The 25218-nt window shown below is 33.5% G+C and overlaps 1 protein-coding gene across 1 annotated transcript in view; it reads right to left on the reverse strand.

Moving 5' to 3' along the window:
* AP3B1 (adaptor related protein complex 3 subunit beta 1) overlaps positions 1–25218 on the reverse strand; it is a 210205-nt gene that overhangs the window by 104790 nt on the left and 80197 nt on the right. Inside the window, exons 12-16 of the mRNA XM_037529629.2 lie at positions 24364–24426; positions 21951–22083; positions 17164–17273; positions 10037–10213; positions 489–675 (exon numbers count right to left, since the gene is read on the reverse strand). Coding sequence (XP_037385526.1) covers positions 489–675; positions 10037–10213; positions 17164–17273; positions 21951–22083; positions 24364–24426 — 670 coding nt within the window. The remainder of the gene's footprint in view (positions 1–488; positions 676–10036; positions 10214–17163; positions 17274–21950; positions 22084–24363; positions 24427–25218) is intronic.

A 25218-nucleotide genomic window follows, 5' to 3' on the forward strand; every position in this document is an offset into this window, starting at 1 on the left:
AAAAGCTCAGAAAATCCAAGTGAACCTCCATCTTTATGTAAACAAATTTGATTATAAAGGACTATCTTCACAAAATAATTCTTCAGAGAAAAGTTTGTTAGTGTACATAGAACATTTAATCAATAACAACTCACTACAAAGGTGAATGTTGATCCTTATTAAAAAAAGCTATCTATTTAAAAAATAATGAAGTCAACATTTACAAGAACAGAGCTTTTTATCTATTGTTCAACAGTTAAACTGTTTAGCAAAAAATAAAATCAAAAGATTGAAATTATTTTTGTAAATTAGGTCTACAAAAATATAAGCTAACTAATATAAAGCTTGCTCTGGAGAACAGATGAATAAGTAAAAAGTACACTGTTCTTATATATTTATATACGCCAATCATTTATATTTTATAAGAGGTAAATTTTAAACATGTTAGAAATGGGATGTATTGTCATAATTTTTTTAGACAACATATATTTTGCTATATATCATAATACCTTTAAAAGGAGACTCAAGCAGTGGTGCAGGTTTTTGCGCTAGGAATATTTTTTTGGCATATTTACTTAAAGCTCCACTCTTCTCATTCGGAACAATAAGCTGCCTAATAAATCTTGTACGGTCTCTGATGTCGTAGTTTTGATCATACTTGCCGAGATTTAATATGTACTGGGTAAGCAATTTTGTCTGTTAGAAAAAAACAGAACAAGATGAGAATACAGTTATTTATGATTATTGATAACTCTGGATAAACATATTTAAAGAGGTAATAAAAATGAATGGTTATGTCAAACAAATGTTGTTCCATAGGGAATATGCATTTCTATCGCTGCAAATGGAATTTTGAAGCCAAAGCACATGTCCTCTTCAGTATTGGGGAGGTGAATGCTGAGTACTGCGAAGCAGCCATGTGCTAGATTATTAAACTGCTGAAGTGGAAAGAAAGGCATCATTAAAAAAATAATCATATATGGCAAACCCGCTGAAGGGTCTACGTGAGAATAATGAATGTGGAAATACAACTAAAAACATGGCACTCAAAACTTAATCGGAAAAATATGCAGGACATCAAAACATCAGAGAGTATTAGGGGGCTGGCAAACTGCTTCTCCTGAGGTGTGTTTTATGAAGAGATACTGTCCCTGGCATAAGCAGTGTCTGCACTCTGACTGCACTCAGTTACTTTACCCTGAATTATGACCCATTAAAGCAGACACATGAATCACTGAACTGGATTACTGCAAATTATTTGCAGTGCATTTAGCTGTTACTTTTTCATAAAAGCAAGCTGCTGATGCCCTCTAAAAACTAGGATAAAAGACTCCTTCCATTTTTTTCCCATGCTGCTTATAGCCTCTAGTAATATTGGTCATTTATTTATTTATGTAAGGGAACAACTTATTATAGTAGCTTTTACACTGTAATAAGATTTTCTAAGTCAATTTTTGAAAGTACTACATTAAATACATTGAGATAATTTTAATAATAATTAAACCAAAATTGAAATGTTAACAAAATAGGTTTGTATTTTAAACTCATTATTTTATTGAAAAAAAAAAAGCCTAGTTTTAATTTAGAAGGTTATGCACATAGAATTATACCTGTAAGTTAAATTGGATATATAATATATGGAAAAAATAAACATCTACATTAGAACATTTTAGACATTAGAAATAGATAAAAATAAAATCAATCAAGTCAAAGCTGAAGACATGTCCAGAACAGTAAGTCAAAGTACAGGAATAGAGTGCTAAACTCTTTTACCATAATTGGTTAAGATAATTAACTTGGATAGAAACCAACCTTCATTTAGTGACAATGTATTTTAAAAATATTAACCTAGTTTTAATAAAATACAAGTGAAAATGTTAACAGAACTATTATCAATTTGCTTATCAACAATTGCTATTCACTAATTACTAAGAACATGTATGTTCAAGTACAGATAGAAAAAATTCTATGATTCTATTTTTAAAGACAATTAACTTAGCAAGATGTTGGCCAAATGAGGAATATACAATAAGACCACCTTTTATAGGAAATGTGGTATTCTGAACTGTATAATTACCTTTTTGGGATAACCTGTGAAAGACATCTAGCTATCAGTTTTCTCAAATGCAGAGTGAGAATTTACAACTAGGTTAAAGTCTATATGAGTGTTGCAATTTAGCATATGCAAATAAAATAAATCAGAGAAAGAAATTAAGCTTGTTCATTGCAATCATTTTTGTGAACTAGAAGATATCTGCTTGTATTTCAGATTTCCAAAGTTAATTTTTAAGCAATTAGATAATCTTAATATATTAACAGACACAACTGAGAGTGATAGGGAATTTTAAATAATAAAATTATGTAAATATTTACCCTATGTGTTTATTGACTGTAAACTTACTATATTGGTGGGTTTATAAAACAGTTCTATTAAAACACATTTTCAAAAACATTCTTTTGAAAGACAAAAACGTATCTGTGTACAACGATGCATTAAAACATAAGCAGAATAATTATGCAATGTATATTCATACATTCTAATCAGTTTCTTAGCTGTATCCACCACAATATGAAGAATATATTTCCATATTGTCTTATTATTTTGAATTAAAAAAAAAGACTGCCTACAATCTTCTTCAAAATTGATTTTCATGATCAATACTTCTGACATTTCTAACTTATTTTCTAAAGACCATGATATTTTTAATGAAGAAAATACCTTCTACAATATAGAACAAGCTGGCAAACTAAGAAAAAATTCTGCTGAATGAAGTATATTCTCAATACTTTCTTTTATGTTGAAAGTAGTACATATATCAAGACCAGGTATTTAACATTCCCCCTCTGTTCAATGAAATTTTTTGATAATTATTTTTATGAAACAAAAATTTTAAATAGTCCTCTATGTATACACTTGAGTATTTCTACAAATTTAAACAATGCAAAATCAATCACCATCTTAATTCCATTTATTCTAACACAAAATATAAACTTATCCAATTAAAAATGAGAGCTCTATCAAAAGTCTTCACAACAGTTGGGACACTGCAAATGACAGAACTTCCAAAATAAATCTTGAACTCTTACCACTAAATTTGTTCAGTTCTTGTCTTGTTTCTACAGGAATGAAGTTCAGTGTCTTCCTGTGCATAAAACTTGTTTCCAAAGATTGCTATTTGTTAAAATTTTCAAAAGCTGAGGTTTCTGGCACGCTACTTGGTGAACACTTAAAAGATTTCCATATGATTCTGAATCAAAATCTAACAAATATGTAGAAGTTTTCTTTACTCTCTATCACCCCTCACAGCATCTCCGCACAGCAAAAAAGCCAATATAGGACATTTTAGTTAATTTACAAAGCAGCTTTTCACAAAATCACACTCTTAAAATCCTTCTGATATGTGTGTACTATCATGCTTAAGTATGTTTCCTCAACATTAACTTCATCAAAGGATTTTGTAGTTCAGTTAAACTACATGTATCAAATTTCAGTAATGTACGCATTACAGTTTTATTTCAATTGGTGAAACAAGCACTTTGCTTGCATGCACCACACCAATTCCCAAAATATTTCTGTTCCATAGTTGACTTAAACAGAACATTGATTTTACCATGACAACGACCTTTTGGCAAAAATGAGTAATTGTCTTCCTATCTTCCATGTTAGGCTTTCAAATTTACAATAGCATTTATAGCATTTTTGATGGAATAAACTTACAAAAGCTTTACTTTGATTCCATTTACAGCACTGAAAGAATAAATGTACAAAAGCTTTGAGTGAAAAATGTCAAGCTATTATCAGAATTAATTTATTTCTATTTGAAAACCAGCATTGTTTTAGGTCCTTTTCTGTTAATGGAGGTAACATATTAACAGCTAGTGCTTCATTTTTCTTATGTGCAAAAGAAAACTTGGAGTAAAAAATGAACAAAATTATTTTTAGAAAAGATTTTTGATCTAAATAAGATCATGTTTCAGAAATACTTGTATATATTTACACTTATATATATTTGTCTTTTTGAGGCATATGTTTCCAAAAATAACTCCTAACTTTTGAAATAGATGGTGAATCTTTTTTTTCCCTCCCTATGTTCTGAATGATATCACTACAGCTTTCAGGGTGGATGCCAAGTGTTGTTAAATATTTTTTGCATATTAATTACTGAAAAATTCAGTACTTAATTCCTTAAATATACACTTTCAATTTAAAAATGTATTGCACATGAGTTTATAACAAAAATAAAGAACTGCCAAGTAATAAATAGGTTTTAGATTTACACTATACAATAAATGACAAAACTACTGTAATGAGAGTAATCTAATCACTCTCTTTAATAATCTATATCAGATCTGTTCTGTCTCCATCTCCTGAACATATTTCACCAATAACCAACCTCTAACTTCCCATGTTTCCTTTGACTCTATCCACTGATAGCCAGGAGCTTAACGCTTCACACAGGCCATTGGCACAACTTGCTGGTACATCAGTGAAAAGGAAAAGACTAATAAGTCCCTTTTGTTAAGAATGTCTATAAAGATTGGGGGTATATTTCTCCAAAGATTCAAATCACAGGGCAAGTGAGAATTTGCTTTAACTTTAGGAAGGATGCCCCCTAATATGTGGGATATATAAAATTTGTCACAAAAAATCAGAATGTAGAAGTTATACAAATACAAGTCTAAGGATCTTCAACAAAGCACTTTCTTTTCTAACACAAAAAATGTAGAAACCCAACTGAGTCACAGAAAATGAGAAAGCTAATTAAAATATATGAACTATATTTACACATTAATATTTTAAAAACAAGGTATTAGGTTTAAAAAGTTAGTTGCAAAACCTACAAAACAGGAAATAATTATTCATATAAAGTAAGGACACATTCATATAATAAATATATAAAATATTTATTATTAAAGACACTGACAATATATCAGTGGCGAACAATGGGAGGAAATAAAGGTGCAAACTGGAACTTGAGGTTTTAGCTCTATTATATTCCTTTAAAAAATAAGAAAAACATTGCAAAAACACTGACTTAATCCTAGTGGTACGTATATACTCATATGTATTTATGCTGTTTTGTATATTTTTATAGGTTTGTAATATTTCACAAGTCAATATAAAAACATGAGGAAAATAAAACATTAGCTTATGTTACTTATCATTGCAATAAAAGATGACATTTTTAGAGAACATTTAGAAACAAATGCACTCTATTAATTCTTAATCACTATTAATCAATTTAATCAAAGCCTACCTTTCTATCTCAGTTTAAACAGTAGACTATTTCAAGGAAGTCATTCTAAATCCTTATACTGTGTTTTAAGAGCTGCAGAGTTTGGGCAACTTTAGTTTCCGAATCCTTTGAGGGATTCAGCATCCTTTTCTTAGTTGGATAAACCCAAATGGAATGTTTTTGCTAATGAAAATAGAGATTCTTGGTAAATATATTCTCTAAGAAAATGTAGCAGTTGGGTAACAGTATAAACTAGGGTTACAAAGAAAGCAGGCTAACTAACATGAACAAAGCACTATTATGTGCCAGGAAATCCTAGCGCTTCACATGGACTGTCTCATTTAATCCTCAGAACGACTTTGCAAGGTAAGTACAGTCAGTCTTGCTCTAATGATTGTTTTGAAAAAGTGTACTTGTTCCAAACCAGTTGATATATTATGGAACAATAAGGACATAATAGGAATTTTGTGTTTGCTTGGGCATGATTTCATGTGCAAGAAATAGTAGGTGAAGGCACAAAACTGCGCTCAGCTAAACTGGGGGCTGTACAGGAATAAGCAAACATGCCCAGTTCAAACTTCTGCCTCAGACCACCATGTGTTCGTTATGGGCCACAGTCAGCCTCAACTGAAAGTACAATTTTCTATCCAGTTTCAGATTAACCCTCCTTCCATTGCATAATTCAGAAATACAGCGTTTCCAACATCCATTTCCACAAGCAAACGTCAGATCTTTTTCAAGGTAAAGAGTCACACTCATCGTAGTATTTGTGTATTTAACCACTTAACATGTCAAACTATGTTCTTGTTTTTTATTAGGTTCTTTTTTTTTCTTTTCATAGCGTCACCAATGAAGTTTGTGAATGTTGTATACGTTAACTCCATTTTTCCCAATAATCCCTGCAGTTTTCATTGTGTAATTTTGTAAAGCATAAAGACATTTAGGAATATATATGTTGCATTATAAAGAACTGACTATATTATTCTAACTCCCATTTTCTATATGAGGAACTAAGTCTTATATAGTTTATATTACATAATTTGTCCAAAATCATTTAGTAAGTGGCAAAACAGGGTTTGAAGCCAGTCTAACATGAGAGCCTTTATTCTCAAGCACTACTTGCCTCTCAGTAAATGTATAATACTAAAGATAGACAATATGCTGATTTTTCAAGTACTGTATTTTTTTAAAGTTTAGAACTTCCATTTTACTTTTTTTAATAGTTTCTATTTCTATGCTGTTTTTGACCTTTCATTCATTGTGAACATATTTTCCTCACCTACCACATTTATAATAGCTGCTTCAAAATGTCTGCTTGCAAATTGCAACATCTTAGGGTTGGTTTCTCTTTATTTTTCTTGAAAATTGATTATATATTCTTGGTCTTCTTCTTAACTATAGTAAAGTACACTTAAAAAAATTACCATCTTAACTATGATTATGTGTGAATTTGAATGGCATTAAGTACATGCAGTGTAATATAACCACTACCAGTCCATTTCCATAAATTTTTATATCTTCATAAGGTGAAACTCTCTATCCATTAAACAACTCCCCATTCAGGTTCTTCTTATGCTGAGTAATTTTGGGTTATATTTCAGACAGTATGAATTTTTTTTTTTTTTTTAAATGCCTGGTGAGGTCTGTGCATTTTTTTTTTTTTTAATAGAGGCATGCTTTATTTATTTGTTTGCTGGTTTGTTTGTTTTGTTTATACATGCACTGGGTACAGTCAGAAGTGCGGGAGGGAGGGTGAGAGAATTCACCAGAGCCAGAGCGGGGAGCAGAGCAGGCAGAAGGGCCGAAGTACACTGCTGAGGGGAGCAGCGTGCGGCAGGGGAGGTCTGCGCGCCATGTGGGACCCTCCTCTGGTGGCAGGGGAGCAGCCGGGGATCGAACCGGCGCCGCAGAGGCCGCGCGCAGTTTCGCAACCCAGCGCTCAACCGCTGCGCCACCGGGGAGGCCCCAGACAGTATGAATTTTATATTGCAAAGACTGTGACATTGTTAAACTCTTTGAATAAGCATTGATGCATGTGTGTGTTTGTTTTAGCTAGCAATTAACTTGGCTGGGCTCAACGTGTAAACTTTGCCTCTTTGCTCCAGCTCAAATTTAGTTAACTTCCTTTATTCTTAGGTGCACTGTTCTGATTTTACCCTACACATGTCAATGAGAGATCAGCCAGCTATCTGGGCAGAGATATTAGATTTTGAGGCTTCCCCCTAGCTTTCTCCTTTCTTAGAATTTTCCCTCAACTTTCCAAAATGTGTAGTTTTTCTGAACTCTGTCCTCAACTTGTTCAGGCCAGGAAGACTCTGCGTTTGTTTCTCTTTGGAGTTTTAGACTCTTTAGGAAGTGCCAACTGTAGCTTAAATGTGCTAACTGTGTTAGGAGTTTATTTGTGCTAAATTTTATAAAAATCAACATGCATTCCCTATAATCAAACAATTCAATAAAAATTCTGGAAATTCTCACTGAGGTATCTTGATGATAGGGAAATCAGATCTACAAAAAATACTCCGAGTTCATGGCAAACCAATCACTAAATACTGTGGTCTGATCTCCATCAGGTTTAAAAATGGCTAAAATAATTAAGTATAAATATCTGTTTACATTTAGGTTAAAACAATCATTTTAGTTTCTGTCTCAAGTCCAATGGGTTGTGAAACACACAATTCAAAAAATTCTATAAAGTGACAGAACTGAAAATCATTCCTTATGATAATTTTCATTATCAATTCTCTCAAACTCCTTTTCCTGAGAAATATCAACTGAAGATCTGAGCATAATCCAGTTAGACACTTTCATTACTTTACTTTTATATTTAATCATTTAAAAACTGAGGAATACAGACCTAAAGGTAAAAATCTGGTGTATTTTCTAAATACCATTATGTTTGTACCAGTTGATGGTAGAGTCTATTGTGGTAATCCTGAAGTATCATTCAAATTTTATAATAGAACAGTTGAGAAGATGAACTCCAAAACTTAATTATTAATACAGTTCAAGAAAAAAATTTTCAGTGCAAACTATGTGATTTTCAAATTCAGTGGATAAAAAGATGTGGAATATAGTCTGTTAACTTCAGATCAAAGGGCACTATATTCCATTACTGGTTATTTACAGCTACAAAGAAGAGAGACCAAAGCAGAATCTTGGTTTAGTTTTGTAAGATATAATGCCTTTCAGTTTGATAAACACAATAATTTATATTGGTTTTCATTTATAGTAATCTATGCGCTACATATATTAGAAGAGTCAAGCCAGAAAGTCCTAACAATCATAATATTCTAGATATCATATTGACTTTTACAACACTGCATGAGTTAAGTAAACACAGGGAGAATCAGGTTAAAACAGGGCTATTATCAGTGAACAAAAACTCAATAGCAAGCACAGGTTTCCTTTCTTTAACTCAGTTTTAATAAAGTAACTCACTTCAAGAAAAATTTTGACATAATATTTTGAAATGATTAACTGATTCCTTCAAAGATGACTTAAAATGTAAAGATAAATCTAAATCATGAAAGTAGACTAAAATAATTATTTGGTCATAAATTTGAAAACCTTCAGTGAAACCGATAATAACACAACTTACATCCTAGTTAAGGATAAAGACAATCCCAAAGCACACAAAAAATGGCCAACTTACTAGATTTGCTTAGGAGAGAGTGAGTGTGCTTATCAGTAGTCAAAGAAGGCAGAATGAGAGAGAGACACATACAAATAGAGACACAACAAATACAGACTGAGAGACAGACACTGATGAAAGAGCAAGGAGATAATGACAAGACAGAGATACTGTGTGTGTGTGTGTGTGTGTGTGTGTGTGTGTGTGAAGACAGAGATACTAGGGGTGTGTGTGTGTGTGTGTGTGTGTGTGTGTGTGTGTGTGTGTGTAGTATCAGGAAGATACCCAGGCAGAGAGAGTTTGAGATAGACAGGGGACAAAGATAAAGACAAAGACATGGAAAAGGGGGTGGGGGGGTGGGAATTTCACAGAACCAAAGTAAGTGACAGAGGGAAAGGAAAAATTAGAAAGAAGCAGTGGAAAGACACAGAGCATAAAGCCCAGTGAAAAGTCTGTAGCAAATGAGTAAAGAATTCTTTTCCAGTCTCACCGATCACGTTAGGTTCTTCAATGGTGGAGAATGGCAATTTAGATATATGAAGAAGGATGGGGAAGTCCCTGTTTTATACAGGGGTGATTCCTCTTACCTCTTTCTTTCTCTGAGTCAACTGCTTTAAACAATGATTTAAAACATAAAATCTGGTAAATTATACCACTACTAAGAAGTATTTAATGGTTTCCCCCCTTCATCTGTAGGACACAGATGACAGCACTTGCCACTCCAACTCCTGGTCTTGCCTGCCTTTCTGGACAGCCTTTTAAATTTCCTGAAAGTACCAAGCTATTTCATAACTCTGACCCTACGCTCTCTTTTTTCTTATTCTATATAATAAACCACTCCTTACAAGCCCACGGTCAAGTCTTAGCTTTTATGAAACTTTCTCTGACTTCTTTTCTCCTACTTCAGAATTCCAATAATGTTCTCCTCTGGAGTTCCACTGCATCTCAAGTCTTCTATTATAGTATTCTAACACTTACCACATACTATTTTATTTTTGATCCATTTTTCTTCCATACTAAGACTAGAATGTCATCTCTCTGTATCATACCATCTTACACAGAAACTTAAAGAGATAAGCACCTAGTAATAGTTGAATGGACAGACTAATGCATGAGTAGACATTAGATGCTTGATCAGAAGAAACAGGAAAATAAATAACATAGATAAGACTGAGGATTAGACTCGTACCTGTTTGGAGTTGGTTAAATACAATTTTGCTCCTAGGTTTAAAATCTGCAGTTTCACCAGGTCATCTTCACTAGTGAAGCTTTTAGCCGTCTTCCTCAAAACATCAGGGGCAATTTTAGGCACTCTTTCACAGTTTTCTCCTATTAGCCAAAGAATACTTGCTCTAGCCACAGGAACCTAAAAGCAGATTATAGGTACAAATAAGATGATCATACTCTCCTAAATATTAACATGTAAAATGTTTTAAGTATATTATATTTTATAACTATTAATTCATTTAATATATACCCAGGAGGTACTCGTATATTTACAAATTTTCTTCAGTAATCAAAAAATAATATATACATAGAAATCACATATAAAACTGATTTCAGAGATAACATCTTAGAAAAGATTCATAGTAGAAAAACTAGTGGTCTAGAATCTTGATTTCATTAGAGAGAGCAAGTTCTTAAACTAAATCTGGCCAGCCACACCCATTTGTTTATGTATTCTGTGTTGCGGGTTTTTTTTTTTTTTTAATTTATTTTTATTTATTTATACAAGCACTGGGTACAGTCAGAAGCGCGGGAGGGTGAGAGAATTCACCAGAGCCAGAGCGGGAAGCAGAGTCGGCAGAAGGACTGAAGTACACTGTTGAGGGGAGCAGCGGGTGGCAGGAGAGGTCTGCGTGCCATGGGACCCTCCTCCAGTGGCCGGGGAGCAGCCGGGGATCGAACCGGCGCTGCAGAGGCTTTGGGCAGCTTTGCAACCCAGTGCTCAACCGTTGCGCCACCACGGAGGCCCTGTGTTGTGGTTTTTGTGCTATAACAGCAAAGGTCAGTAGTTGCAACAAATATCATCAAGCTAAAAATACTTAAGCAATTTACAGTTTACTGAACTCTATCTGGGGTCTCAAAGCTTATAAAAATCATCCAGCATTCTACCTAAAACTGTAGGGGTTTGGTATTAATCAGTTCTGTGTAGGGTCCAGGAATCCACCTTTATGAAGCATCACAGATGATCTCTGAGACAGGTGGTCTGCAAACTAATTTTCAAGACTCCATACATAACAAAGAAAAAGTAACAAATTCACTAAAGACTATGATTCAAAACCAAAACTGTATTGCCCTCTATATTTGCACTTACAAGCAGTAGAAATACATAACTGACAACATCATCGCAGTCATGATGAAAAATCATGAATCTTGGTCTATTATTTGATCATCAACAAAAGAAATAGGGACACTATATGTCTGTCAATATTGCATTTTGGTATTCTGTGTTTTTTTTTTTAATACAGTACATTTCAGTATAATTGGTTTCTTAAAAATAACCGCTTTAGTTCAAATTGGAAACCTTCCATCAACACCATTAAGATCAAATTTTAGAGTATGCAAATTATTTTTATTACTATCTGTTTGTGTCCTCCCCTATTTCAAAAGGAATTTGAAGGGGCATGTAAATTAGTTTCTGTGAACATTTTCACCTACTATAGAAAATTTGCTTTTTATAATAAATGAAAAAAGCAGTGGCTATCATTAACAGGCAGCATCACAAGGAGAGGAAAAACTTTTTATGAAGTCATGTTCCAAATCCTCAAATAAGGTCCTAGTATTTTCAGTACAGCTTCACAACGGTACATAAAATGACTGCTAAAGAAAAAAGGTGAGAACAAGGACCTTTCTACAGTTAAAATTTCATCATAATATCCACCACCTCAAATATTACAAAACACCCATCTTATGAAATAATATAAAATTACTAATACACACCTAAGTTGGACTTTCATTAGAATCAAAATGAGGTCATCAAAAAAGCTTTAAAATCCAAGTATACATTTTCAAATATCATAATCACATTACCTTTAAATTAATTTGTATAATTTCAGTAACAATGAAGAAATCAGTATATATACTACAAGAAAGATCTAAATGCTATTACAAATCTATTCACACAGTATGATAAAACTGATATCCTTGCTGTATACTGATTTCTGGAAAGAAAGAGGCTATTTCTAATGTTCCAAAGGTTACACTGCATTAAGACCTTACTCCCCATCCATTATTTTAAATTGGGCTAAAGAACAGTAATTGAGTGGTACATTAAATTTTCCAGTATGGAGCAATTCAAGTAATCCGCCATGATAAAAAAGTACTTCTAAATAAGAATATATGGGCAACTTCAGAATTCAGTTATGCTAGATTTATTTTTCTTAACTATTTTATTATATATTGCTAGTATAAAAATTAGAGTTCTATGACATATCACAATCTATTACCTCACTTTAAGTCATTTTCATCTAGTAATACACTTATATTCCTTTTATTCCAATTAAAAGAACAATCCCAAAAAGTTTTAATAGATAGCATATGAATGGACAGGAATATAAACAAAGATAACATTAACAATATTTAAATACTCTAAACATTCACAATTTATACAAACATTTAAAATACAACTCTTCGGAAAAATTAAAAATCAGTAAATTCTAATGTTTACACTGATGATCTCAAGGTAATGGGGTACTGGAGGGCAAGATAATATTCGGAGGTACTAGAACTAAGGCAAAACAATTTTCAAGTAACTATTTACAAACTTAGAAAACGTCACAGAAAAATTAGTATCAATATGTACTCACACCAATGGTAACTGCATTTTATTAAAAAGCTTAGTAAACTGACATATCCAAAGTTTTTGCGCATTTGACTGTAATCAGAATCATAAGATTTTCAGATTCCAGACCACCCTCCCTCCTCCAATTAAGTTATAGGAATTTTATTTGTATGCCACTAATACTATGAATTCATGGCCACTGCTATCAACGATTTGAAGCACCTGAAGAAAGCAAGAAAAAAAGTCGCTTTTGATTCAATATTGTCTTTTCAACCAGAGAATAGGAACACTGAACTAAACCAAAACTAATAACACATACACATATGATAAAATACTTTATGAATCTCTGCTTTTCTATATTTTCAAAGACAAATTCAATTGTAAATGACTTTGCCTGATTCTTGATTCTAAATGTCCCGAAGTAGCTAAGTGCACTTTTTAAACCTAGGAGAAGGCAGTTTCCACTGCCATTTTAACCTATTAGCTTGCCTGCAAAAACAAATAATGAATCCTAGCTGACCACAGCAGTTACAGAAAGATATCTAGAAAGATTTTACAGATCACTCTGTAAGCAGTTAAATTTAAAAGCTATTGTGTTTCAATACCAGCTCACAGCAGTAGTATAAGTAAATCCTGCAAAAACATCAATTTTATTTATTTAAATTTGTCAAAGGCATGATCAGTAGACATCTAAACAAACTGCACATGAACAGCAAATAAGCTATAATATGCTGCATCTGAAACTCAATTTGCATTAAAACTCAAGACTGAATTAACTTGGGGTGACTGGGCAAAAGCAGTGAAATCATTGGCATTTGGTGAGGGCACCTGTAAGTACATGATATGCGATGTCAGTATCACTCAGTACTCTTTACTTAGTAACATCTTTCAATTATTCTTTTATGAAAAGATATCCTCATCTATCCTATTAAACATTATGTGAAACTCAGAACAATTCCCAGTTATAACAATTCTTAGCTAGCATGCGTTTTATTCTTGAACTTTGCTCTAAAAGCAGTATTTGTTACAAATGACGGATATTCAAATGATAAAATATGCACAATCAGAATATGTAAGCTGACAGTACTATCAACATAAATCTACAGGCACACCTCAGAGATATTGCAGGTTCAGTTCCAGATCACTGCAATAAAGTGAATGTTCCAATAAATTAACACAAATTTTTTAGTTTCCCTTTACATATGATTTATACTTACACCATACTCTAATTTACTAAGTGTGCAATGGCATTACCTCTAAAAAAACAATGTAATAACCTTAATTTTAAAATACCTCATAATTAAAAAGTGTTAACCACCAATTGAGGCTTCTATAAGTTTTAATCTTTTTGATGGTGGAGGGTCTTGCCTCTATACTGATGGCTGCTGACAGATGAGGATGATGGTGAAGGTTGGGGTGTCTAACAATTTCTTAAAATAAGACAACAAAAGTTAGTTTTGCATAAGACAACTGAGTTAGTTTTGTATTGATTGACTCCTTCTTTCATGAAAGATTTCTCTGTAGCACCCCAGGCTGTTTGATAGCATTTTACCTACAGAACTTTCAAAACTGGAGTTAATCCTCTCAAATCCTCCCACCAATTTTGATCAAATTTATGTAACATTCTAAAATCATATGTTGTCATTTCAATAATGTTCATAGCATCTTCACCAAGAGCAGATTCCATGTCAAGAAACCACTTTCTTTGCTCATCCATAAGAAGCAATTTCTCCTCCATACAAGTTTTATTATGAGATCACACCAATTCAGTCATATCTCAGGCTCCACTTCTATTTCTCTTGCTTGTTCCACCACATGTGTAGCTACTTCCTCCATTGAAGTCTTGAACCTCAAAGTCATCCATGAAGGTTGGCATATTTTGACCTCCCATTATTCAAGAATTTTCTTAATATTGTTTGGAATGGTGAATTGTTTCCATAATGTTTTCTATTGACTTAGCCTGGTTCCAGCACAGGAACAAATATCTATGGCAGCTGTGGCCATATGAAATATAGTTTTAAATCATAAGACTTGAAAGTTGAAATTATTTCTTGGTCCATGGGTTGGAGAATGAGGGCTGTTTAGCAAACACAAAAACATTAATCTTCTTGTACATCTCCATCATAGCTCTGGGTGACCATGTGCATTATCAACAAGTAGTAAGGCATCTTTTGTTACTGAGCAGTAGGTCTCAGCAATGGGCTTAAAATATTCAGTAAACCATGTAAGCAGAAGGACTGTTATCCAAGCTTTGCAGTTCCATTTGTAAAGTACAAACAGTCATTCTTAAGGGTCTAACAATTTCCAGAATGGTAAATGGAGCACTGGCTTCAACTTAAAGTCAGCAGATTAGCAACTAAAAAGATTCAACCTGTCTTTTGAAACTTTCAAGCCAGGTACTGAGTTCTCTTCTCTAGCTATATAAGGCTGTTTCTTCTACACTGAAAGTTTCCTGTTTAGTGTAGCCACCGTAATCAAAGATCTTTACTTCATCAGTGATATTCTAGGTAACTAGATGCATTCTACACCAGTACTTGTTTCCCTTTGTATTTATGTTATGGAGCTGGGTTCTTTCCTTAAGCCTCATAAACCAGCCTCTACTAGCTTCAAACTTTTCTTATGCAGCTTCCAATATCTCAGTCCTCAGAGAACTGAGAGTGAGGGTCTTGTTCTGGCTTAAGGGAATGTTGTGGATAGTTTGATCTTTCATCCAGATTATGAAAACCTCTCCACTCTGCAATAACACTGTATCACTTTATTATCAGTTATGATTTGTGTATCCAATCAAAAAGCACTTCTAATTTCCTTCAAGAACTTTTTCTCTGCATTCACAATTGGCAAACTTTGGCACAAGAGTCCAACCTTTCGGCCTATCTTACTTTAACTACGAACATGCTTTTCTCAATAATCTTAATCTCTTCCTTTTGATTTGCATGACTTCCTTTTATTTGAACTCTTAAGAGGCCATTGTGGGTTATTAATTAGCCTAATTTCAACATTGTTGTCTTAGGGAATTAGGAAGTCTGAGGAGGGGGTGAGAGAGATATTATTGGTAGTCAAAACACACAACGTTTATATATTAATTTCATCGTCTTACATGGGCGTGGCTTATGGCACCTAACATCGCTGATCACAGATCACCACAGCAGTTATAATAATGAAAAAGCTTAAAATAATGAATTACCAAAATGTGACAAGACACAAAGTGAGCAAATGTTCTTGGATAAATGGCACCAATGATGGACTTGCTCAATGTAGGGCTGTCACAAACCTTTGATTTATTTAAAAAATCACAGTACCAAAGTACAATAAAATGAAGTCTACCTGCATTTATTTTCAAATTTAATTTGGAAATTTCAGATTTATGGGAAAGTTGCAAGAGCAGAAATATTTCTGAATACCCTTCACCATTGTAGACAGCCAGCAAATAGTGATATTCTAATTCAATTATTTCTTCTACATTCACTAGTTGCTCCAGCATTGTAAGGAAGAACATTCATTCATTCCAGTGTGGATTTAGAGAATCCAACTCAATAGATTAGAATGCTTTTACTATCATTTATTTTGTTGCTCTAATTGGTCAGTGGGAGCCCCTTCAAAGAGACCCCTTTGTCTTTTGACATGTCTCTACCATTCTGTGAGAAGGGTCTTGCTTTTTTGGCTAATAAGATGTTCCAAGATCATCTCATTCTTTCCTTGCCTTAGCTTTGAAATCAGTCATTTTTCTAAAGAGTGTTGGTTCCTGCCAAGGAAGAATGGAATTTAAAAACCAAAACCTCTCATAAAAGGAATGCAGGGCTGCATTCTACAACATACACAAGGGCTCGAAAACATGTTAAGTGAAAGAAGTCACATGCAAAACGCCAGTTATTGTATGTTTTCATTTTTATGAAATGTCAAGGATAGGTAAATCCATAGATACTGAAAGTAGATTGACTGTGAGAGGAGAGAGTAAAGGGAGGATCAGGAGTTTGGGGTATGGTACTTGTTTTAGGGATGATGAAAATGTTCTGGAGTTACACAGTGGTGATGGACACACAACATCATAAATATATCAAAATTCTGAATTATTTACTTTAAAAGGGTGAATTCTCTGGAATAAAGTTATATCACAGTTGAAAAAAAGCAAGACCTGGGCACTTAGGTACACTCATCTCTACTGGGTATTATCGCATCTAGGCTCAAAGATCAACACTGGAAAATCAGTTTGTAGACCCATTTATGCATCCATATGAGTACACATTAATGTGTGTAGACACACACATATACACACTCACACACATCAAGCTATCTATATAAAAACGCACAAGGTTCACATCATGCCCAACACCACAGGGATCAGCCTATCCTTCCCCCTTTTTAGATTTATACTTTCCTTCTACAACAGTGCAGAATCTGAGAACCAGGATTTGAATGCAGATGGTTTAGTTCTGTTAGCCACTATACATCAGGATGTCCACTTATTTTAACAAAACTATAATTTACTGAGTAAAATTCAGTTGAATTCAGCAGGTTTCTTAACTGATACTCACAGTGATGCTGTCCAAAAGTTTGGCCATGTGTTTAATAATTTCACCATGTTGTGCAGGTTGCATTTGCAGTAATTTCTTAATAACAACCACACTTTCAGCAACAACTATTTCTGAAAAAGAGATGATTCATATGAAATACATATAATTGAAATGCAAATAATTCAATATCATGCTTGGTAAAATGTAAACTTAAATTAGCAAAACATCTACATGTCTTACATAACTAGGTGAAAAATATAACCATGAGCATACTTTTAAATTTTGGGTGAACATGGATCTTAAGTAGAAGAGTATATTTTAATCTCTAACCTCTGTTGCTGACTCTTAGCTTCTGATATCCCCATCTAATCTCTGCTTCTTTAGATTAGAAAAGCAAAGTAGGGTTAATTAAAAATAATTTAAAAATTAAGACTCCATAGAAGAAAAATTTGTATTTTTATAATACATTGTTGCAAAACTAGACTACGAAAGGAAGTCATGTATAATTTTAATTATCTCCACTAGATCAGGACTAGACATAGTTTAAAATATTTGACACTATTTATCCTTTGGTACTATATTAGTTTCCTGTTGCTGTTACAGGTTACCATAAACTTTGTGGCTAAAAACAATACAAATTTATCATCTTACATTCTGGCGCCAGAATTTCAAGGAGTGTTATGGGAGTAAAATTAAGTTGTCAACAGATGACTGTAGTGCCAACAAGGCACAGAGAGGCTTCTCTACAACCCGGGCAGACAGGTAAAGGAGAGTCCTGGAGCCCTCAGTGGCTTTTTCAGGCTTTTAGTGAGTTTTTTACACCATTTGTAGTGCAAAACCCAGGTACACGGCAGGCCGGGGGCCTGGCGGCCGGGAGGCTCACAGGCCTCCCAGCTGCCAATGAGTCTTCACTCTTTCTGAGCTCTCTGGCCTTCTCTCTCAGGCTCTTCTCTCTGCTTCTCTGCTCCTGCTGCCACTCTTACTACTACTACTGGCGTCCCTGTGACGCTGCTATTATAAGGCCAGTCTCTTGGCTCAGGTGCACCCACTTACACATGCCCACACCCTACTCTGGATGTCTGCCATCAGGCACCCACAACTATTCTCTCTAAAGAGGTTCTTTTGGAGGCTGCCCACATTCTTTGGCTAAAGGACCCCAGAAATGGCATCACTCAGAAACTCTGCTTCCGACATTTTCTGAATATCCTGGCCTTTCTTTTTTCCTTATAAGGACCCCTGTGATTACATTGGGTCCATCTGATAATCTCCCAGTTTCATCTAACGTAGTGCATTAAGTAGTGTATTTCTGCATGTAAGCAGATAGCTGGCAAGAGAGTAAGTGGTCATTACATGGGAGGACTATAATACACTTGTTTTATGTTTTGTCTCTCTCCATTAGATTGCGAGTTCTTTTGCTATGTAAGTTAATATATTCACAGGTTCCAGACATTAGGACATGGGACTGTTGAAGGCCATTATTCTGCTTAGCCCAGGTGCCTTCTTATTCCCTACAGGTGATTCTGCCCTATTTTTCCTAATTCTATCTACTAGTTTCTAAAGACCTCCACACTGATAGTACTCTACTAGAAGCACAAAATAATGTTCTTATCTTTCCTTGCTTCCTCTCTATCTTCAAAAAAATTAATGGCCCTTGCGTTGGTTCGATCCCTGGCTGCTCCCTGGCCACAGGAGGAGGGTCCCACATGGCGCGCAGACCTCTCCTGCCGCCTGCTGCTCCCCTCAGCAGTGTACTTCGGTCCTTCTGCCTGCTCTGCTCCCTGCTCTGGCTCTGGTGAATTCTCTCACCCTCCCACGCTTCTGACTGTACCCAGTGCTTGTATAAATAAATAAATAAATCTTTAAAAAAAAAATTAATGGCCCTTACTCTAAGAAGCAAAGTCTACTTAACAATTTTATTTTGATGAGAATATGTCACATGAACCCTACCCTCTTAACGAAAGTATATAATACATTATTGCTGACAGAATTAAGGTTCAATATAATAGAGAAGTATAATTGTTCTATATTACTCTATCCCTCCATTAAATTGAGAATGCCATAAAGACGGGAATCTTTCATAAGTGAATATTTATTCATTTATTCAACATTTGCTGAATACCTCAACTGATCTAAGTCCTCAATAAATGCTTACTGACATTTAAATAAGAAAACAAAAATTAGTTCTCCCCAATCCTTTCAGTTTACAGTAGATGGTAAAATGGTTACACAGACAAGCAATTTTTGCTAACATGCTACCTAAAGTTAACTATCTTGGGGAATTAAATTATTCTAAGCCAACTGAAATGCAGGTTTTGCCAAAAATTTCCTAAGAAATTATCAAATTAATGTTAGGCAGTGATATTGGACTCTTTTAGGGAAAATGTCAAGTCAGTTGTAGGGACAGGACATGGGCCACAGTGCAGGTTTTCTGATCCAGCAGACCAGGTAAAGGAGGAATCAGAGTCCTTAGTGGCTTTTTGCAGGTTTTTTTATTGGGATTTACCCGGTACACAGCAGGTAAGGGTGCTGGGGTGCCGGGAGGCTGGCAGTCCTCCCAGCCCCCAGCAAGTCTTCATTCTCTCTGGGCTCTCCGGCCTTCTCTGGGCTTTGGCTTCTCTTGCTTCTCACTCGGCTTCTGCTCGGCTTCTGCTGGCGTCCCCGTGACGCCGCCCTTAAAAGCCCAGTCAAATTCCATCTACCTTTGCCCACACCCTACTACAGGTGCCCGCCATCAGGCATGCATTCAGGACCGCAGGGTTCCGTCATCTATCCTAATGGCAGGAGGGCAGAAAAGCCTGATACCTTTTACCTTACCCTACGCAGTCTACAAAGGTTTTCTTCATGCCGAAGAGAGACATCAACAATATTAAATCAAAACCAAAAAACTACGGGTATAAGAGGAATATCTTAAATATATGCCCCCAATTGGAGTCTAAATATTGTCATTTTAAGGAATTGATATACACTATTTCAAGAGATGATGACATAATATTAAAATAAAATAATCACAATTTTATAAAGCCTCAAAAGATTTTAAGGAAACTAAGAAAACTGACAGTATTTATTTCCAAAAGTAAGTCTTTTTATAGGTAAAAAGGTGGCACTACTGTCAACCCTGGTCATTTTAAAGTTAAAAATATAGTTAATTAATTTCAATATAAATAAACTCTGTATCTGTTTGACTGCTCATTCTTATTGAGCCAGATTTCCAAAATACAAACATGCAAGCAAATATATGTTAAAGAGATAAAAAAAAAATGTGTTATGAGTTAAAGATGATTCTATAACCAGAACCTGGAAAATAAATGTATCTTTATATTCAAACTGCAGAGAAAAAAAAATCCATGATTTTAAAGAGACCTATGACTTACTGAAAATAAAAGCCTCAAAATTAAAATTTTGCCATTTAAATGAATAAATCCTTCTACTTTTTAAGAATGATTATAGATTATATTAATCTCCCATTATCTAATTATAAAACAATCTATTCGTCCCTTAAAAATGCTACAGGAGTGGAATATTCATTTTTTTAAATCAGTCAATAAAAAACATTTTTGAGACATTAAATTGTGTTACAAAGCTTAAGTAAAAATAATTGCTTTCAAATCAACAGCTTGAAAATTTTACATAAGAGGGTCAAGAAATAAAATTGAGACTTCCTGAATATATTTTGTATATGAAAGAACAAATTATCTAATTTTTGATGGATGCGTTTTTGTATGAAACTAAATTTTAAAAGAACCTCAGTAAACTCTGGTTCATAAACTTGAATGCTCTGAAGATATTTTCCCAAAGACTGTGTTTTATTTGGTCAAGCAGAAAATCACTATTAAAGCTGCAAGAAAACAAACATTTTTTTAAAGTCACATTTTTAAATGTGATAATGAGAGACAAAAAGGATGTTATTGTTAAAGATATTTCAATAAAATATTTAAAAATAATCAATTTTGCTATGTCATATAAGCCTATTATCTATGTATCACAAAATTATATTTATAATTCCACAAATATTCAAATTTGATTTTACAGGAAATTTAGCTTTTACACAGGAAATTAAGCTTTTCTTAAAAAGAACTTTGTGTTTTAATTAAATACAAAATTATAGAAGTTCTCTATATAAATTATTTTAAAGGTGAAAACTGACAAATTTCTCATTCTTTCTCATATGATTTCATTTATTCTAGATCCAAACCACAGAAATAGCTGACATTTTACCAAAAGGCAGTATGAAATCTAGACTACATATTTTACTAGATATTACCCGTCCAGCTTTACCAAATATTTAGACATTGTTTGGCTTAAAAGCATGAAGCGGTTCCAAACTGATTACTTGAAAATCTAGTTAAACTTGAATATAAAATTATTAGGTGAATTTCTGGGAAAAATTTTGAGGCTACACATTTAATGTACTTTTTGATCTAGTCATTTTTCCATGTTATAAAGTCATTTGCCTGCTTTTAGCACCCTCTGCAGGTGAACCAATATAATGCATGACTTACATGACAAAGCAGAAAAATAGAACCTTTGTGGAACAGGCACAACAAAGTCAATTAAAGTGTAATAAAATAAAATAAACAAATTATACTTACTTCTACTGAGGTGAGATAAGTACTGTTTGCAAGTTAGGTATATAAATTCAACAACAAGAACAACAAAAATGTGCGTGTATATTTTTCAAATACAAAATGCTACTCATTGATCATGCTACAGATGTATAAGAAAACCAAAACACAATGTTTAAAAAGTTACAATTTCACACGAAGAGTCAAAAAAAAATTAATTGAAAGAAAACGAAACTGTCAACTTACCATCCCTGTTGGACAGCAGACACACCAAACCATTGAGGCATGTTTCAGTGACTTCAGAGATGTTGGTGGCACATCTTCCTATAGTCTGAATAGTGGCTGCTGCAAATAGTTTATCCTGGCTTTTCACATAGGTCTAGAAATTATTATTTTAATTAGTTTATACATTGGTACTATCAAGTGAACTTTAAAAAAACGCCCTTATTATACTAAGCTTTGTCAATATATAAGAATTCTAAAATACATATTCTCATCTATAGAAGACCTAACTAATAATGAAGTTTGATTTAGTTTTCTTTTTTTTTTTTACTTAGAGACTGTGCCTACATTAAGAGGCACATTTTCAGATCAGGTTCATTCACCTGTAGCCACTGTGACTTGTGAATCCAAAACAGATAGTGGGGAGCAGTCACCCAAAGACAACAATTAGTTTAAGTGCAAGGTTGAAAGAGATGATGAGAACTCTCTCTTTGGAGGTTTCAGTTCATTTAACCAGCAGCATCTGTGAATCTATGAAAAAAATGGTTGCTTTTTCAGAGAGATTAAATCCAAAAATTGAGAGAAAAGAAGGAAAGGGACCAATTTACTACTGACAAATATTTTACTTCAAAATGGTATCTGAATGCTAATAAAACTTTAACAATAGCTATAGTCAGCAGCATTTCAATACTTTATAAATACTCAATTTACAACACACCCAATCTCATAATTTTAAAAGATTTTCTTCTAAAAGAATGCTTGAAACTACACTGTAAGACATATTTATAAAACTTAAAAAGAAATAAATCACTGCTTTAACAACAAAAAGTTCAAAGATCTTCACAAAATTTCTTTTAGCCCTAAAGAATTTCACTTTGGTTACAACTCTCCTAATTTAAAAACTAAACTTTTATTGTTTATATAAATGAATGGACTTTTACTGTGCATATTTATACACTAGTTGTATAAAATGGAATCTAAAATCCTATTTTAGGATTTCACTCATGTGGACTATGAAGAAACAAAGCAAAAGCACATAAAAACCAAACCCAAACAAATACTTGAAATCTGACCATAGAAGTGAAGTTATCAAAAGAGGAGGGTTGACGGTAGGGAGTAAATAAAGGAATAAAGCTCAAATATAGACTGATAAAAATAGATATATGGAGAAAAAGTACATTAAAAAATCAAATAAACAATGGGCTTTATTATAAATCCTGGCACCAAGTGGAATGACTAGCTCACTAAATTCTGAAACAGATCATGTGTGCACCTCTGTACAACTAAACAATATCAAGAGTATCTGAGGCCCACTTTCAACAGCCCCAGTAACGTTGACAGAAACATTAAGAGAGCAATGAATGGACACCCAAACAAATTATACACTACAACAGAATAAAGGACAAGTGCAAATACAAAGAAAAAACTTCAAAAATAAAGCAGCAAAATTATAAAAATGAGACAAAAATAAAATTCAAGCAATGTTCTATCATGATAGATTACTAGATAAGAATTTTCTGGCATTAAAACTGGCATGAGTGGGTATCTAAGATATTCTAACTTCACAAGAATTTTCCTAGAAAAATATATAATTACTGAAAAATACAGTAATCCAGTTGTGAAATTAGAAATCATGGACATGCTACTGGATACTACTACTCCTCTCGAAAGTATAAGATCACACAGTTGAAAAGAAACAATGTCTATATAGCTAAAAAGAAATTTCATATGGGCATATAAAAGGATTATGGCAATAAAATAAATCTATAAAAGTTGTAAATTCACAAAACTCTGGTTACTATGAAGCTTGTGGTATGCCATTGTTAAGAAACTGCTTAAAAAATATAAAACTGGTAATAGTGATAGGAAGTTTTTCCACTGCTATGCTCCACCAGTCTTCAGAACAGAGTATTTAACACCCATGAGGTAAGTTTTGAATAATATTTTGTAGGTTGTGTCTCATCCATTAGCATGCATAGTTTAAAAATGTAGTAAAACAAAAACAACAATAAAAAAAATCATGATGGGGCCTGTTTGAAATAAAAATTTTGAGTTACTCATGGTAGTGGCAGAGATGGCAGTGTCAAAAACAGTGATAAGTAAAACAAGTACAGGTATCCAGCTTTCAAGTAGTGAAGGCAGCATGACTGCTGACTGCAGAAAGGACTATTGATGACAGCACAGAGAGATGAAATCTACCAGTAATATAATTTCAAAGAAAGTTAAAAACAAGTCTTTTTAAATTCTATGAAAACATTTCCCTTAAATTTTAAATTAGTAAATATTTATTCTTGAAATTTTATAAATTTCTTAGTTGCAATCTTGTCCTACAAAAGTTTTATTCCTAAATTTAAAAAGATGTATACTTAAATTAAAATTGAACACAAATCTCAGAAGCCATATTGTTTTAAAAGTTAAATTACCATTGTACACAGACCTGAAATTCTCGAAGAAGAGTTGATATGTTGGCTTCATTTGCTAAGTTTGTCAAAATTTCAAGCTATGGTAGAAGAAAGAAAAAGTAAACATCTTAAAACACAAATAAAAAGATGAAATTAATAGAGGCTAGGCATTTATTTAGTAGAAAGATAATTTGTCCTTTTAAAAAAAATTCACTTTGCTGTAAATATGAAGCATTATAAACCAGATGAACTATGTCTCACTATATCTACAAAGAGAGAACAGATAATACATGCTGCTTAAAATTGAATTAGGAACAATAGAATCCTAAAACTTCTCTAATTGTTTGTACCAACTTAACAAATTATATCCAATCAATCTAAACAATTAAAAATAATTTGACTTTTCTTTCATGGATAAAGTTAGACAACAATTTGCTCTCATTTTATGCAAAGCAAAAAACATTCAGTTAATCTGACAGAGAGCATAAAAAAGGAACAGAGGATAAACAGGACAAACAGAAAACAGAATATAAAATAAACTCATGCCATTTGTAGCAACATGGATGGAGCTGGAAGGGATCATGCTCAATGAAATAAGCCAGAAAGAAAAAGAAAAATACCAATGGTCTCACTCATAGCAGGAATTTAGAAAGCCCAAATAAGAGACCAGGAAAAAGACTAATTATAATAAAGTAAAAATCAAAATCAACAGGCAACTATAAACCAGAGACACACTGCAGGGTGGGGGGAGAGTGAGGGGGAAAGAAGGGAGTGGGATCAAAACAAGGGTGGTAGGAATTTTACGGGGACTATAACCAAGATGAAAATGCATGCATTGTACAAAAATGAAAAATGATGTAAAAAATAAATTAAATTAAAAAATAATAAAT

Source organism: Talpa occidentalis, unplaced genomic scaffold (genome assembly GCF_014898055.3).
Source record: "Talpa occidentalis isolate TD23 unplaced genomic scaffold, MPIMG_talOcc4v2.1 talOcc4.6, whole genome shotgun sequence".
NCBI classification, from domain to species: domain Eukaryota; kingdom Metazoa; phylum Chordata; class Mammalia; order Eulipotyphla; family Talpidae; genus Talpa; species Talpa occidentalis.